This window comes from Acomys russatus, chromosome 20 (assembly GCF_903995435.1).
Source record: "Acomys russatus chromosome 20, mAcoRus1.1, whole genome shotgun sequence".
NCBI classification, from domain to species: Eukaryota; Metazoa; Chordata; class Mammalia; order Rodentia; family Muridae; genus Acomys; species Acomys russatus.
In genome coordinates, this window is record NC_067156.1 from 27,575,042 (window position 1) to 27,590,585 (window position 15,544).

At 43.3% G+C, this 15,544-nt stretch overlaps 1 protein-coding gene across 2 annotated transcripts in view; it reads left to right on the forward strand.

Moving 5' to 3' along the window:
• The window catches only part of Arhgap26 (Rho GTPase activating protein 26), a 382,948-nt gene that overhangs the window by 136,295 nt on the left and 231,109 nt on the right, over window positions 1-15,544 (forward strand). For both annotated transcript variants that reach the window (XM_051163712.1, XM_051163713.1), the window contains exon 10: window positions 722-816. In XM_051163712.1, the coding sequence (XP_051019669.1) occupies window positions 722-816 (95 nt within the window). The remainder of the gene's footprint in view (window positions 1-721; window positions 817-15,544) is intronic.

The following is a 15,544-nucleotide window of genomic DNA, read 5'->3' on the forward strand; positions in this document are numbered from 1 at the left end:
CCGTGTAGGTGTGCATACAGACAGAGCACTCATATATTTGGTAAATGCATAAATAAAATAAAATCTTAAAAAGATGTCACAGCTACAAATTGTATACATTAAACATACACAGTTTATCATATATTATATACCAGTAAAGCCATTATATGTTGAACTCCTTTCTATCCATGAGCCAAGTGGGCCCAGAAGAAACAATAATAGTAAGCAAAGACAAGTCTCTATTCGTAGAGTGCTTTCAGTCTTATAAAACCACACTTGATAGGAAGACTTTTTTTATTCCTCATCGACTTTTTGCTAAGTTTGGTACCATGGGGCTGGGGAGGTTTACTGTGCCATGTGAATGCATCTTAGGGATCTTTGCCTTGTTTGAGAAAAGTTCTTGAAGAAGTGATGACTAACCAAGGATCACAGATGCTCAGTTAGGAGAGGACTGTTATCTTCAACTCTTGTCACCTCTACATATCAAACCTGATTAAAACAGTAGGACCAGATGTGTGCTATGTAGCAGCAATCACGCTCTACCTAACTAAATATTAGGGTGTCAGATCTTAGCTATAGGAGATTTTTGTGTGAGAAGCTGTATGGTGAACATTCCCTCTCAGTAGGTTGTGAACACAGATTTGAGAAGTGAAGTAAGATTCCATTTATGTTCCATGTTCGTCCTGGAGGGGAGCAGACCTGCCTTCTGGCCTTGTCTTGACAGTCTGTGTGTTCCCGCTAGGGAGAAGATGAGTCTGTCACCCTCAAATCCTGCACGCGGCGGAAGACGGACTCCATCGAGAAGAGATTCTGCTTTGATGTGGAAGCAGTAGACAGGTGAGGGCTGAGGCATTCTCCTCAGGAACAAGTTAGTACTATATTTAGATTTGTTTCCTTTCCCTTCAGTCACAGTGCTTATACCCCTGCCCCCAACCCCACTTTTGGGTATCCAGTTTGAACTGGATGCTAGGTCATTGCGGAAGGTCAGTGCAGCCTCCAGTTGTTTAATTCAGGTCTGAATCACTAGGTTTGTTTGGCTTTACTTTAATGCTAGTCTTCAATGCTCAGGAATGTGTGCTATGTCTCCAGGAGGTGGGATAGATATTTAAAGAAAGTGGTCTGTTCAACAGGATTGTATCAGATGTTTGGTTATTTTTTTCTTTAAAAAAATTAATATAATGATTAAATAAGAATTGGGATGGAAAAAGTTTTACTCAAGTAATTTTTAAAAATTTGTAATTATTTTATGTGCATACTCAGAAAAGACACCAAGTCATTTGTTTAATCAACGCTTAGATAGATGATAGAGAGCTAGATAGATGATAGATGGTAAGTAGATGATAGGCAGATGATGATGATAGATGATAGATAATAGATGATAGGTAATAGATGATAGATAATAGATGATAGAAAGAAAGACAGATGGTAGATATAAAGGTAGGTAGGTAGGTAGGTAGATGATAGATAACTTGTACTGTCTTTCTTGAAATCTGTAGTGTCTCTCACTCGTACTAGGCTTGTTTCAACAGGATTCCAGGTCTTTGATACTGCATTTTCTTGGCAGTGGGTTCTTTCAGTGAAATCAACATGTGGAGCTTATATGAGCTGCCTGTTCCAAGTCTTCAGTGTTAGCACCAGGGCCCTTAAACTTCATTACAGTACCCATGCAATGCCTGGTAGTCTCTTCCTTAATTTTTAAAACGAAAATCCACAGCCTCTCACTAAGCTCCACTATGCTTTCTGAAGCTAAAGTGTCTACAGAAGACTCTCTAGAAAGCTGTAGGGAGTTACTTTGGGGACAGTTAAAATTCCTTCTGGTGCCTCTATCTCATGTCAACTCTTGATAACACATCTGTTAGCGTTCCTTTGTTTATCATGCTCAAAAACTTTTGCTAGCCAGGCATGAGAGTGCGCACCTATAATAACACCTTGTCAGGAGATGAGGCAGGAGGGATTTCTTGAGACTAAGAATTCAAGACAAGACTGAGTCTCTAGTGAGACTCTGTCTCCAAAACAGAAAAGAGAGGGAGGGGCCCTTGCAGGCTAGAATTCTGAGCCGAGAGTAAATGTTTCACACCCAGCCTACTGAGTAGATCTGGAGAGTCCATTTCTTCCCAGAGCCTGTCTGATTCATCAGTGGCATGACGCAGATGATGTTGGAATGGTCTAGAATGTGACTGTTGAGTCTTCACTGAGGAGCAGGGTAGGTTGGTAGGAGCATGAAGCCTTTCCTTTTAGTGTTCCTGGTGGACATCGTGGGTTAGGGCACAAGTTAGCATTGCTTTTTCCCCTCTTGTTTGACTCCAGTGTATTATAGATTGCTCACATACAAGAAGAGTTAGACTCTGTGAGGGGGAGCTGTGAAGAAACTGTCAGCATGATCAACATGACCAAAAAGGAAGATTTTTATTGTAGATGTAGACAGAGAATGGCCAGAGGTGTCTGGAAGAGCCTACAGAGTGGAGAGAAAAAGTAGACTGAGTACAACCAGCAGATTGGACATGGCCAGGGCTAGGGAAGTGGGAGACAGTGTGGAGACAGTGAGATGGTGAGACATGGAGAACAGAGCATGGTGAGAGCTAGATAATATATATGTATGTATATATATGTGTGTGTACATATACATATATATGATATATAGAGAGAGACAGGGAGACACACACACACACACACACACACACACACACACACACACCCCGGGGGGGGGGCGAAGAAGAAGAGGCAGACTCCTGAGAAGAGTGGGTTATAAGGAGGGTGAGTATCAGGGTGGGAGGCAGGAGACTAAGGTAGGGGCTTTAAAATGTCTCACATGTACTTGTGATACTAAGGGAGTTCCCCTACCCCTCCGGCCGTATAAGCTTTGCTATACAACCACAGGTAGCCTTTCTGCCCCGGAGGTAAGGGGAAATGACACCTCTTGACAGATGGGAACCAGTTTCACAAGTTCATGAGAACTTCTGGCTTTTATCTAACCACCAGAAATCCTCCTGTAGCCCAAGTTGAGCTCCTTTCTGTGTATTTGGACAGCCTGGGGCTTGACATTGGGCAAGAAGCAAAAGGCATTTCTGTATGCCAAGTGGCAGCTGCCTGGTGAGCTCTGCTGAGGTCCTTTCTCTGGAAGACTCCCACCATGTCCTTTTCACCAGTGCCCATCAGCGGGGAGTGGCTGGTGCTAGATACTGGTCTTCTGGACTTTGTCTTCCTCAGTCTCCATTGTCTCACTTGCTGTGCCACAGAGGCAGGGGTCAAAGGGCAAGTTAGCACCTAGGAAATGGTTATAGAAGAGGAAACAACAGAAGGGCTGAACTGTTCCCAGAATGTGTTGTGGGTAGATTAGATAAACTACTACATAAAAAATTGTGTAGTAGCTGCTAATGTGATGATTTATCAGGATACAAGTGTGATTTGTATTACTTAGACTATGAAAATATGGTGTGAAATATACCAGCTGTGTAATATGTGGTGTTAATGGTTAGTTGTAACTGTCAGCTTGACACATTCTAGAATCATCTGGGAAGAAAGCTTCAGTGAGGGGTGGTCTAGATGAAGTCGGCTTGCGAACATGTCTCTGGGGGAATGTCTTGCTGATGTCAACCGATGTGGGAAGACACAGCCTAAAAGTGGATTTGGATCCTTGACTGTATAAAAAGCAAGCAGAGTGAGCTGAACATAAGCAGGCATGCATTCAGGGCTCCTTGCTTCTGTACTCTGCATGCAGTGTGATAAAGTTTGTCTTGAGCCCTGTAGCTGTAATCTACCCTCAGCAGTGGAATGTAATCTAGAGCTGTGAGCTAAAACAAAGCCTGTCTCTCCTAAGTTGCTTTTGCTGAGGATATTTTATCACAATAACAGGAAAAGAAATCAAGATAGGCCCCAGTTCACCATAGCCAGCATCCTAGTCAGCAGGGAGTGACAGGTCTAGAGGCAGACACACATGTAGAGAAATGACCCATGACCGTGAAGACAGAGACTGGGGTGCCAGTGATCAAGCGAAGGAGCACCCTGACTGCTAGCAGTTCATCAGAGAGGAGGAAGGCATGGAGCAGATCCTGTGGACTTCAGGAGTCTACTTTGCCAACACCTTGCCATCCTACTGTGTGATCCAGCACAGTATTGGCAGGGAGGACCTGTGAGTGAGGTGGCAGCCCATCCCACCAAGGCCTTTTAAGCGGTGATCCAATACACACTCCTGCACCCTACTTTACAGAATAGACCATGTGTGTATCAGTCACCTTACTTTTTCTCCTGTCTTCTCCCTTCCTGCTTTTCCCATTCCTCCCTCCTTTTCCCCTTTCTTCATCAGTAGCTTCACGTTGGTTAATTGACTGGATTTAACTTTTTTTTTCTTGAAGTGGATCAACTGTGTTTTGTGACAGTTCAATGTAAACCTTTTGGGTTAAAAATGAGCATCATGGAAAAAACAGTCCTCGGTAGTCCTAGGTGGACCATTAATACTATCCAGGGTCTGTGTTCAGTCACTTGAATAATTAAATCCATCATGCACTGTCTTATGGAAATTACTGAGCAAATGTAGGGAAAATATTTGTTTAAGCTGAAGAATCACGGTGGTAGTTACTTGCCAGCATCCCTGGATTGGTTTGTTTTAAAGAAATGTCTCACAGATGTAAGTGATGCATAGACGATTTTCTCCCTAATGTCTTCCATGAGGGGCCACTAGACCATATGGGGAATAATAGAAATAGAAACTAAAGGATCCTTTTGATTCACTGAATCAGTGTAGTGGGGGTGGGTAATGTTTATACTGAGGGAAAGGAAACAATTAGACTGTTCTATTTTTCTTTTCTTTCTTTCTTTCTTTCTTTCTTTTTTTTTTTTTGAAGACTAGCTGACTCCAACAGAAACTCTGTCTGTGAAATGCCTCTCTCCAGCACTACCAAATCCAGAAGCGTGGCAAGGACAGCATCCTGAGATGTTGGAGGGTGGGGTCGGGTGGGGAATGGGGACCACAGGTGGAAGAGAGACACCTGCAGTCTTGAGTTCACTGTCTCCTGTCTCAGCCTTCCAAGTACATGCAATTACAGGCCTGAGCCACAGGCCTAGCTTAGGCTCTTCTGACAGATGTCCCATGTCGCAAGCTGTAGCAATCTAGTGGTTTTTCTTCTGTAAAAGCCTCACCTGATTTTTTTATGGCCATTTTGAAGTTCTCCTGTAAATATTGCACTAACAGTAGTAAGTTAGCTTTTCTGTTCCTTTCTCAGCGCTCTCTCTCTCTCTCTCTCTCTCTCTCTCTCTCTCTCTCTCTCTCTCTCTCTCTCTCTCACACACACACACACACACACACACACACACACACAGAAACACACATTGTCATTTCTGCTCTCTCCTTCTCCACAGGTACCCTGCATTAGCCTGGTAACACATTTTCTTTGAATTGGTTGGCTAGCTGTTCGGTTTGGAATGTTTTGTGCACTTCTGTTTAATCCTGTTTATCTCAGATGATTTGCTTTTAGAGGCAAAAAAGAAATCCATACTTTTTGTAGCCTTTAATATAGTATTATGTGTATATGATTGCTCAATCCTATTTTATATGATGAAGACAGCTTTAAATGTATATTAATTTTCTCTTTGGGAGTCTAGTGATGAGGCCAGAGAACATTAGTTAGCTGTTAATTAAGTTAAAACTCTAGCAAGTACACACATGACTTGCTGTTGTGTAGAGGGATGGTGGTATAGTTGAAGTCAGAGTAGCAGAGGCCAGGCATTTATGAAAGACCTGAAGAAACAAATCAGTACCCTCTAGTCAGTCAGCAGTCATCTTTCCAAGTTGTGTTTTCATAGAAGGTTGCATATTGTAGGTTAAATAAAGGATAGAAGGAGCTCTATATTTGGACATAGAGCCTGACCCTTACTAGCCGTAGGGCTGGTAGTACTAAGATGGGGCTGATCATGGCTGCCAGGATTGTTTTGAAGATGGGATATAGCACTATGGCTCTGTGATGGAGCCCCGTGAGTGCAACTGTTGTTTTTGTATGCTCCAACTCTGGGACCTAATTTTTCTTATGTTTTTATCTTTGCTAAGAACTCTTTTTACCTGCCTTGCTGTGAGCTAGCATCTTTTCCCATAGTGTTGTCGATTTATCTGTGATATGAGAGTGAGTACAGGCACAGAGAGGGTCCACGTGATGAGGCCCACTAGGGGGAGATTCTGTATGCAGTGCTGTGCTTCATAGCTTGATTCCCACAAAAGATAAAGACTTATGTCCGCATCCAGTTGATGCTCTCCCCAGGAAACCATGCTAATTTTAAATGAAGGTAGTTTGTGGTCTGGCTTGGTATGGGTGTGTGAGTGACTTGTTTTGTGTGTCTTTGTGAAATGGTGTGACTCTTGAGGGTTGTTTTCTGAGGAGAGTTGGTCTTATGTAACAGCCTGGTTGAACATTCGGCCTCTAGATGGCAGTTTTGTATACGCATTGGTTGTTCTCTGGTCCAGTTGAACAGCACTTGCCGTTTATACACTGGTAATTCGGAGCCGGCTGTGCCTGAGGGGTCTGTAGATGCGACCATTTATATAAGTATTAATACTTAAGGCAAAGAGTATTTTCAGTGACTCATTCTTTCTCTTGAAGCTCCTTCCTCTCACCCTTCGGAGGCTACTTCGTACCTACTCTCTGGCAACAGCTAGCTGGCCTGCCCACTTAGTCAGGCCTCTTTAAATCTTGCAGTTGAGTTGGCTGAACTAAGATGCTGGACTCTTCGCTTTGGGCAGCAGGTTTGTCCTTCTGTCCAGCCTGTGCTGAGAACCAAGCTTCTCCTTCCAGTTGCAGCCTTTATCTCACGTAGCAGATGAACTGTTTTTCCTGGTTCCAGGCTTCCCGCCCCTCCCCTTCTCACTGCTTTTTTTGAACTGCTGTTTGACTTTGCCTTCCTGCCCACTGGGTTGGAGTGCTGGTCTCAATGCCATTGACCTTTCAGGCAGGAAATGGCTTTTCCTTCCTTAGAGGGTGTTATGCTGCTCTGACTAGGTGGCTGGGGGTGGGGTGGGCAGTGGTGGAGGGTGCGTGCGTTGTTCTTTCTGAATTGCTTCCTGGCTCTTAGGGATAGGAAACTACCAGAGAAGTTCTCGGACTCTGGAGTTTGCTAAGTCAGAACTTACTGAAGGTTTGGGGAAGGGAGGTTTTGTTCTGGCTCCTGATTAAGAAAAGCCTTGGCTGTTTGAACCTGTTTTTAAGTAGGATTAGGTTTTGGGGGTTAGAGAAGTGGATGGGAGAGTGAACTAGCCAACCTGATTTCTATTCTCTAACCAGTGCAGTGAAATCTGTTGCTTTGTTGGTGAGTGCACACATTTATCTGCCAGTTTCTCAATATAGGATTAAAAAAAAACCCTCAACACCAAACATTTGCTGTTACATAAATCCCAAGAAAGAAAACAACCAGACCAGTAACTTCACTTGTTCTGTTCATTGTGAGACTGCAGAGTCCAAATGGTGAGAGGGGGTGGCAGATGAGCCTAAAGAGAGATTTGTCTTGCTTTGGCGTCAGTAGCAGTAACGAGAATTCACATTTACCTATCTCATGGACTAGTAATTCTTTCTCCTGATGCATTGTGGTAACTGTGGCTGGCACATGGTACACACTTGGAAGTCAGTATTAGTTACACTCATGGGTCATGCACTTTAGTATGCTAGAAATTCATCTGGTGTTTACGACTCAGATATCTTTTAAAATAACCCTGTACAAAATTATCTGACTGGGGTGGCAATATTTACTCTTTAGACCAATATTCTTGCTGGTGTCCTACTTATTCTGACACCTTTTCTCTCAAGAGTCAGTGCTGTAGGCTTTAGTTGGTTGTGTTCCATTCATTCATTAGTATCAGATTCTTTCTAAATCATTGATTAGAAGCTGCATAGGAAAACCTCTTGGGGTGTGTGCGGGAGGAACTTTACTCCCTTCCTCTTTCCAAGTTGACAGTCTTCGCAGATTCGAGGACCACTCACACTCATTATAGATTAGGTTGCTGCAGCATTATGTAGGCCTTGTTTTAGTCTCTGGCCCACCTGGAAACAATACTAGATTTAGTTCTTAACAGCAATGGGCTACCTTTCACGTTGAGAAAGAGCCCCAAAGGACTAGGAGTGTAGCTCAGTGATAAAAAGCTTGCCCAGCATGTCTGGGGTCCCAAGTTCAATCCTCAGCAACACAAATAAGCCAACTCAAAAACAAAAACCAAAAAACAAAACAAAACTAAAAACACTAACTAAGCAACTTAAGTAAGTTAAAGGAAGCCTAATAGTAGCACTTAATTCATGTGTTTATTGTGAGAAATAAAGTACAGTCTGGCATGGAATAAGCAGTAAATCTTAGCTAGATGTGGGAGCCACCAATTTGTGACCTCTGGTTTCTTTCACTTGTGGGGACCCCCCTGACAGGTGGCAGCTGCCTCTGTGACCTGAACTTACACTGCTGCTTCTTTACCCCTATGGCTCTATCCACAGTGAAAATGAAGAAGAGATAAACGGCTACAGGTTTTAGAGAGAGCAGCCCAAGTCTATTTTCCTTGGGGTAGTAAAGAGCTTCTTGCCCTTGGTTTGATTGCTTACCTGCTTTCTGTAAGCAGACATGGGTCGAATGCCATTCTGCAAGGCTGTTCTGCATGGCTTCGGGCATATCTGTGCAGATTTGAGCCCTTTTTATTATATAGAAAGTATCAAGAAGCAGTATTCCCAGCAGTGCTTCCTCTCTCTGGGATCTGACAAGCCCCTTTTACCCAGGAATAGAAAGCCCATTTCCCGAGCCTTCACTTTTTCAGCTTTAAGAGCACAGTAGGACACATTTCACACACAGGCTACCATAAGTTTCTGTGGGTTCCATAGTCCTTCTTTTGCCATTAACTAGACCCTTAAATGTACAGTGGTGTGGATGGGAGTCAGGAGTGAGCTGTCGCCAACGGGAGACTTAGTCTCATGAATGAGTGAGTAATCCCTAGATCTTTGGAGGTTGATTTAGAGAGAACACTACTGTGAAGTTCTGATTGTACTTCTCTCGGTGAGGTGGAGTCAGTCCTAGCATTTCCTTGTCCAATAGGAAGTAGGTCAATTGCCAAGCCACTGAGATCACTATTGTTGACTGATTCACGAGTAAGATTAGAAGCAGAAAGCTGTCTAGGAACCCCAGAATCTGCCCTGATTGTGGGTTTGATTGTTCTTGGCTGACGAGAGGACTGTGGATGACATTGGTGGTCCTGGCTTTCTGGATAGAATGCTCTCCTGGTTAGTGAGGTTGTTGGTTTGTTTGTCAGCTTGACATTGGCTACTGCTACCTGCGGAGAGTAACCTTAGTTGAGAAAACACGTCCATCAGATAGGCCAGTAGGCAAGTCTGTAGGGCATTTTCTGGATTAATGATGGATGTACGAGGGCCTAATCACCATGGATGGCGCCACCCTTGGCTGTGGATGGTGTGCAGAAGCAGGCTGAGCAAGCCCAGAGGAACAAACCACTAAGCATGTTTCCTTCATGATCTCTGCCTTAGGCCCTGTTACCATGTTTCTGCCTTGCTTTCCTACCTTGCCTTCTCCTGAGGGTGGAGTGGGACCTGTAAGAGAAACACTCCCTTTCTTCTCCATGTTCTTTGTCTCCCCAGTAGAAATGTAACTAGAACAACCACAAGAAGTTGTGTTGCTTTTCTGTGGGCTCTTTTCGGAAACCAGCATCGGAAGAGACGTAGGGATGACTAGCAGCGTGCCTTGAGATAAATGAAGATGATTTTCTCATTATTATTATTTTTTTAAAGAAAGTTTTCACACATACACACTTTGCATGCTGACTGTTCTCACGTCCCACTTCTCTACCACCCCTGTCTCCACTCTTCCCTCCCCATACATTTTTCTCTTGGTGTTCATTTCTATTCAAGTTGGATCACTATTTTCGGCGTCACTCTTAGGCTGTGAGTGTAGCAGTGTTGAGAAACCTGCAGATCCTCATTCATGCTCCACAGGCTGCCCCAGCTCCAGCACTAACAATGTATTCACAGCTAGGAAGCGCCAGCCTTTGAAGAGATGCATTTTAGGTCTGGGCTCTAGAAAGGAGCCCTCTCTAGAGCCTTCTCTAGAGTTGGTGCCCTCTCACATCTGGTGACTAGAGGGAACTTCTCCGAAGAGTTTCTAGAATTTGCTGAAGACTTCCTTTCCCTGTCCTTATCAGTTATCAGGCATTAGTTTTAAAAGGGAGTAGCAGTCCACTTGTGCTGGGGAGGGAAAAGGAAATAGCTATGATGTCAGACCTGGTGTTTTCCTTTAGCCTGGTGCTTGTGGTAGAAGTGTGATTTTCAGGGTGAGCATATTGCTGGTTAGATGGACCATAGCACCAGCAAGTCTCTTTCCCTTTCTAAACTATTCTTCTGCCCTTCTCTAGGCATTTCTTTGATGCTACCCCATACTTTCTATTGTCCCTCATTTGTCCTTGTGGTAATCACTAATTTTGGGGGCAGTATTTACCTTGTGTTTTACCACTTGGAAATGTGCAGTGCACTTCTTCAAGTTCGTGACATGGCCAAGGGTGCCGTACCAACCCCGAGAGAAAAGCAATTGAACTTCTCTGTTCTACTTTCCTGAAAGTGTAGGTCACACATGCAACAGAGAACAGCTACTGGTTCTCCAGAATCACACATCTGGAATAGTAGGGAGGCTCATGTGTTGACAAGAGATTGTAATTGTTGGTGTTTAAAACAAGTTCCTAATTGAGGTACCACTGTAAACATCTCAAGCCTATGTTTTGAGGACTTTTTATACATATATATGCACATGCACACACATACAAAGACCCTGATCAAGATGGACATTGTATCCTTGAAGTTTCCTTCATACTCCTTCCCAGATACTGCCATGCCCCTTCTTGGAGGTAGAATAACTTTTCTGACTTAAGAGTTTGAACACCATGGAACTGTAGTCAGTCAGACTGTAGGTCTTCATACCTAACTGCTGTTTCTAGTTGTTGTTGTATGCATGGTGCCCCAACATTTAGATCTACTACAATTTGTGTGTCCTCTTTTGTTAGACATTTTTAAAAAAAATTTTTATTAATTTATTCTTGTTACATCTTAATGTTTATCCCATCCCTTGTATCCTCCCATTCTTCCCTCCCTCCCATTTTCCCATTATTCCCCTCCCCTATGACTGTTCCTGAGGGGGATTACCTCCCCCTGTATATGCTCATAGGGTATCAAGTCTCTTCTTGGCAACCTGCTGTCCTTCCTCTGAGTGCCACCAGGTCTCCCCCTCCAGGGGACATGGTCAAATGTGAGGCACCAGAGTACGTGAGAAAGTCATATCCCACTCTCCACTCAACTGTGGAGAATGTTCTGACCATTGGCTAGATCTGGGTAGGTGTTTAAAGTTTACCTCCTGTATTGTCCTTGGCTGGTGCCTTAGTTTGAGCGGGACCCCTGGGCCCAAATCTGCCTATCATAATGTTCTACTTGTAGGTTTCTAGGACCCTCTGGATCCTTCTACTTTGCTATTCTCCCTTGTTTCTCTCATTTAGAGTCCCAATAGGATGTCCTCCCCTCTGTCCCAGTTTCCTGGTAAGTGAAGGCTTTCGTGGGACATGCCCCTTGGGCTAGTATGCAGATATAAGTGAGTATATACCATTTGAATCTTTCTGCTTCTGGGTTAACTCACTCATTATGATCATTTCTAGTTCAATCCATTTATCCACAAATTTCGGGAATTCCTTGTTTTTAATAGCTAAGTAGTATTCCATAGTGTATATGTACCACAGTTTCTTTATCCATTCTTCTACTGATGGACTTAAAGAAATGCTCAACCTCCTTAGTCTTCAGGGAAATGCAAATCAAAACAACTCTGAGATTCCATCTTACACCCATCAGAATGGCTAAGATCAAAAATTCAAGTGACACCACATGCTGGCGAGGATGTGGGGAGAGAGGAACACTCCTTCATTGCTGGTGGGAATGCAAACTAGTACAGCCACTTTGGAAATCTATCTGGTGCTATCTCAGAAAAATGGGAATAGGGCTTCCTCAAGACCCAGCTATTCCACTCCTTGGAATATACCCAGAAGATGCTCCAGCACACAATAAGAAAATTTGCTCAACCATGTTCATAGCAGCCTTATTCATAATAACCAGAACATGGAAACAGCCTAAGCGTAGAAGAATTGTCAGACATTTTTGCTGCTGTAGTTTTGGTTATTGTGAATAAAATGGCAAGTGTTCTTGTACGTGCCTTGTGGAGGACATAAGCACTCATCTTTCTTGGTGATATATATGGAAGTAGTATGGCTAAGTCACATATAGTGTTTAGTTCTAGTTGCTATTGAAAAAAAAAGTTCTTAATTTCTCACCAGCAAAGTCTGAAAAATCACATCACTAAATTATCAAGTAACCTTTTAATGTTCTTCATTCAGGAGGTGCTGGGTATACTCTGCTTTTAAATTACATCTCCTCAATGAATGATCATTTGATGTCTGTTTCTTATATTTGTTGGCCATTTGGGTCTCTGTTGTTCTTTGTCTGTCTGTCTGTCTCCGTCTCTGTCTCCCTCTCCCTTCCCCCCTCTCTTTCTGTGTCTCTGTGTGTGTGTGTGCGTGCAATGTTGTATGTGCCTTATTTAATATTTTAGTGCTGTGAAAAGACACCATGACTATGGCAACTCTTACAAAGGAAAGCATTTAATTGGGGCTGGCTGACAGTTCAGAGGTTTAGCAGTTATAGTCACGGTGAGAAGCATGGTGGCATATAGGCAGACATGGTGCTGGAGAAGGAGCTGAGAGTTCTATATCTTAATCTACAGGCAGTGAGAAGAGACAGTAAACCTCTAGGCCTAGCTTAAGCTGCTGAAACCTCAAAGCCTACCACGCAGTGACAGAGTTCCTCCAGCAAGCCACACCTCCTAATAGTGCCCGTCCCTATGGGTCTATGGGGGCATTTTCATTCAAACCACCATAGTATGTATGTGCCTACGAAGGCCAGAAGGGAGCAGTGGGTACTATGGAGTTGGCATTAAAGGTAGTTGTGAGCTGCCTGATGTAGCTGCCCAGAACTGGAGAACAGCAAGCTCCCTTAACCACTGAACCAACTCTCCAGCCTTCTATCCTCTTTTATGAAGTGCCTATTAAGATTTTTAATTGAATTTCATTGTTAATTTTCTCCTTGTTTGTTAACATTCCTCACATATCTGGAATATTGGCTTACAGGAGATGTATATCTTAAAAATACTTGCTCTCACTTTCATTCTCAATGTATTTTTGATTTGAGATTAGTTTTTTGAGACAGGGGCTCATGTAGCACAGGCTGTCCTTGAGGTCAGTGAAGATGACTTTAAGCTTCTGCTCCTCCTTCCTCTACCTTCCATATGGTAGAGCTGCAGATGTGTTCCATTCTGCCTGGTTTATATGGTGCTGGGATGCCAACTCAGAGCCTCATACATGCGGATACCTACTGACTCGGCTACACTCCTAGCCTCTGTGCTTTCATTCTCTTATTATTATCTTTTAATAAATGTGTCTTCTTTATTTTGGTGAGATCTAACGTACCAGTATTCATTTTCTTCTTTCCCTTCCCTCTAGCCCCTTTCATGTACAGCTCCCCCCTCCCCCCAGTTCATGGCCTCTTCCTCTTATTCTGTAGTTGTTACACATATGTGTATATATTCCCTAAATATATAAATGCAGTCTGCTCAGTCCATATAATAATGGTACTTGTATGTGTTTGATTTCAGGGCTGACCATTGGTATTGGATAACCAGCTGGGGGAGTCTTCCTGGGGAAGACTTTTCTTCCTTCCCACTGTCAGCGTTCCTTAGTTGCTTTTAGTTCTTTGTCTGTGGTTGGGGCCCTCTGAGGGTTACCCCATTACATGTTAGCATGATTGTTGTTCTTGCCCTGTTCAGGTCTTGGTTAGGCAGCCATGATGATGAGATTTCATGGATGTAGCTTCCATGGAAGTTTTAAGGGATACAACCTCACAGCAGACATCCCAGTTCTCTGGATCTCCGAGTCTTTCTGCCAGCAGCACCTGTTTTGTTCTATTTTTGAAGAAATCATTGCCTTTTCTTCACTCGCTGTTTTGAGGGAGGAAAATGTAAAAAAAAAACACACTGCTGTGGAAGTCAGTCCCAGTCATACATATAGGTATGACTGGGTTCTGGAGGGAGCAGCCTGGGAGACCCCTGGGGGAAGAAGAATATTTATGAAGCACTTTGGGTTTGTAGAGCCATTCATCATTCTGTCATGTTTATTCCATGCGGGAACTCTTAAAGGAGCTGTAGGAATTCTCGGTCAGTTTCTATGCCAGAGGAATTGGGTAGTACACACAAATTCCCTGGGGCTCTTTCTGGTGCCTCCACATTGGGATGGCATCATCTACCTGGGCTAGGAGTCGGATTGTGGTCATGTACTAGCTGTCCTGCTGACTGGCTGCAACCAGGGGAAAGTTCTTACCTCTCTGACTCCTGGTTTTCTTGTGGAGATAGTGAGAATGCACTCACCTCACATCTAGGCGTGAAGACTAGTTTGTAGAGTGCTCGGCACAGCAGGTGTGCTCCATGCTGGGCTAGACTGCTGCTCCCCATCACTGTGTTGTGTAGAACCAGGAAGATCTCCAGGCGTACGCCCCAGCTGCCTTTCACTGTCCTTAGCTCCCTTCTATGTCCCATGTCCCCTCTCTCTTCTCCTTTACTCTCTCATCTCTGTTATGGAAAACCAACACACACCCCAAACATGAAGTAAATAGACACACTGCAAGAGGAAATTTGAATTTGGCTGATATGGAAAGTATCACGTCACAGAATGTTTTTCTTATTTTGTTTAGACATATGTTGTTAATCTAGGAAACGAGACAGTAACTAGAGGTACAGTTTGATTCCAAAATAAGGTTGACCCTTTTATCTTGGTGTCATAGGAAAATAACACATAGGATTTATGTTAGTATTTTAATTTAATAAAGGAAAATTAAAAATATTTCTACCTAGAAAGTATAGTGCTGGATCTAGATGAGAAAATTGTCTGAATTTGGGGAATAGAATTACAACTAAATGTGTTGTATGTCATTCAGGGTGTGCCACCCCTCATACAAAAGTAGAAAGACTGCATGTGGGAAATAATTTGTATTTTATAGATCTATTTGAAGTGAAAACAGCTCATTTTGACTTCCCTAGTTACTAAGCCATCCACCCCTTTACAGCCTCTGAGTCTTTCTGAACTTCCTCTTGGTGGCTTTGGGTGGAAATATCACGCCATAGGCCACGAAGTTGATGTGACATCTGTGATACCTCTGCACTCTTGGTGTTTGGGCACCCCTTGTGTTTAAAATTGTTTTCTTGCAGGACAGGGATGGGGCATGTGTTGGCGGTGGAGCAGGTGGTTCAGGGCTTTTACTCTGATTTATCAGGCCCAGAAATTCAGTTTCAGTAGGGTGGGGTTGGGTTGGAATCTACAGTTTTCTTTTTCTTTTTCTTTTTTTTAAAGATGGATTGCTCAACTTAAACAGGTGGTACCAGCAAACCAAACAAGACAAGCAAATAACAGAAGCTATAGCTGCACCCTGAGAATGGAGGCTGGGCTCCTGTGGACTTGGCAGCTGGCTAT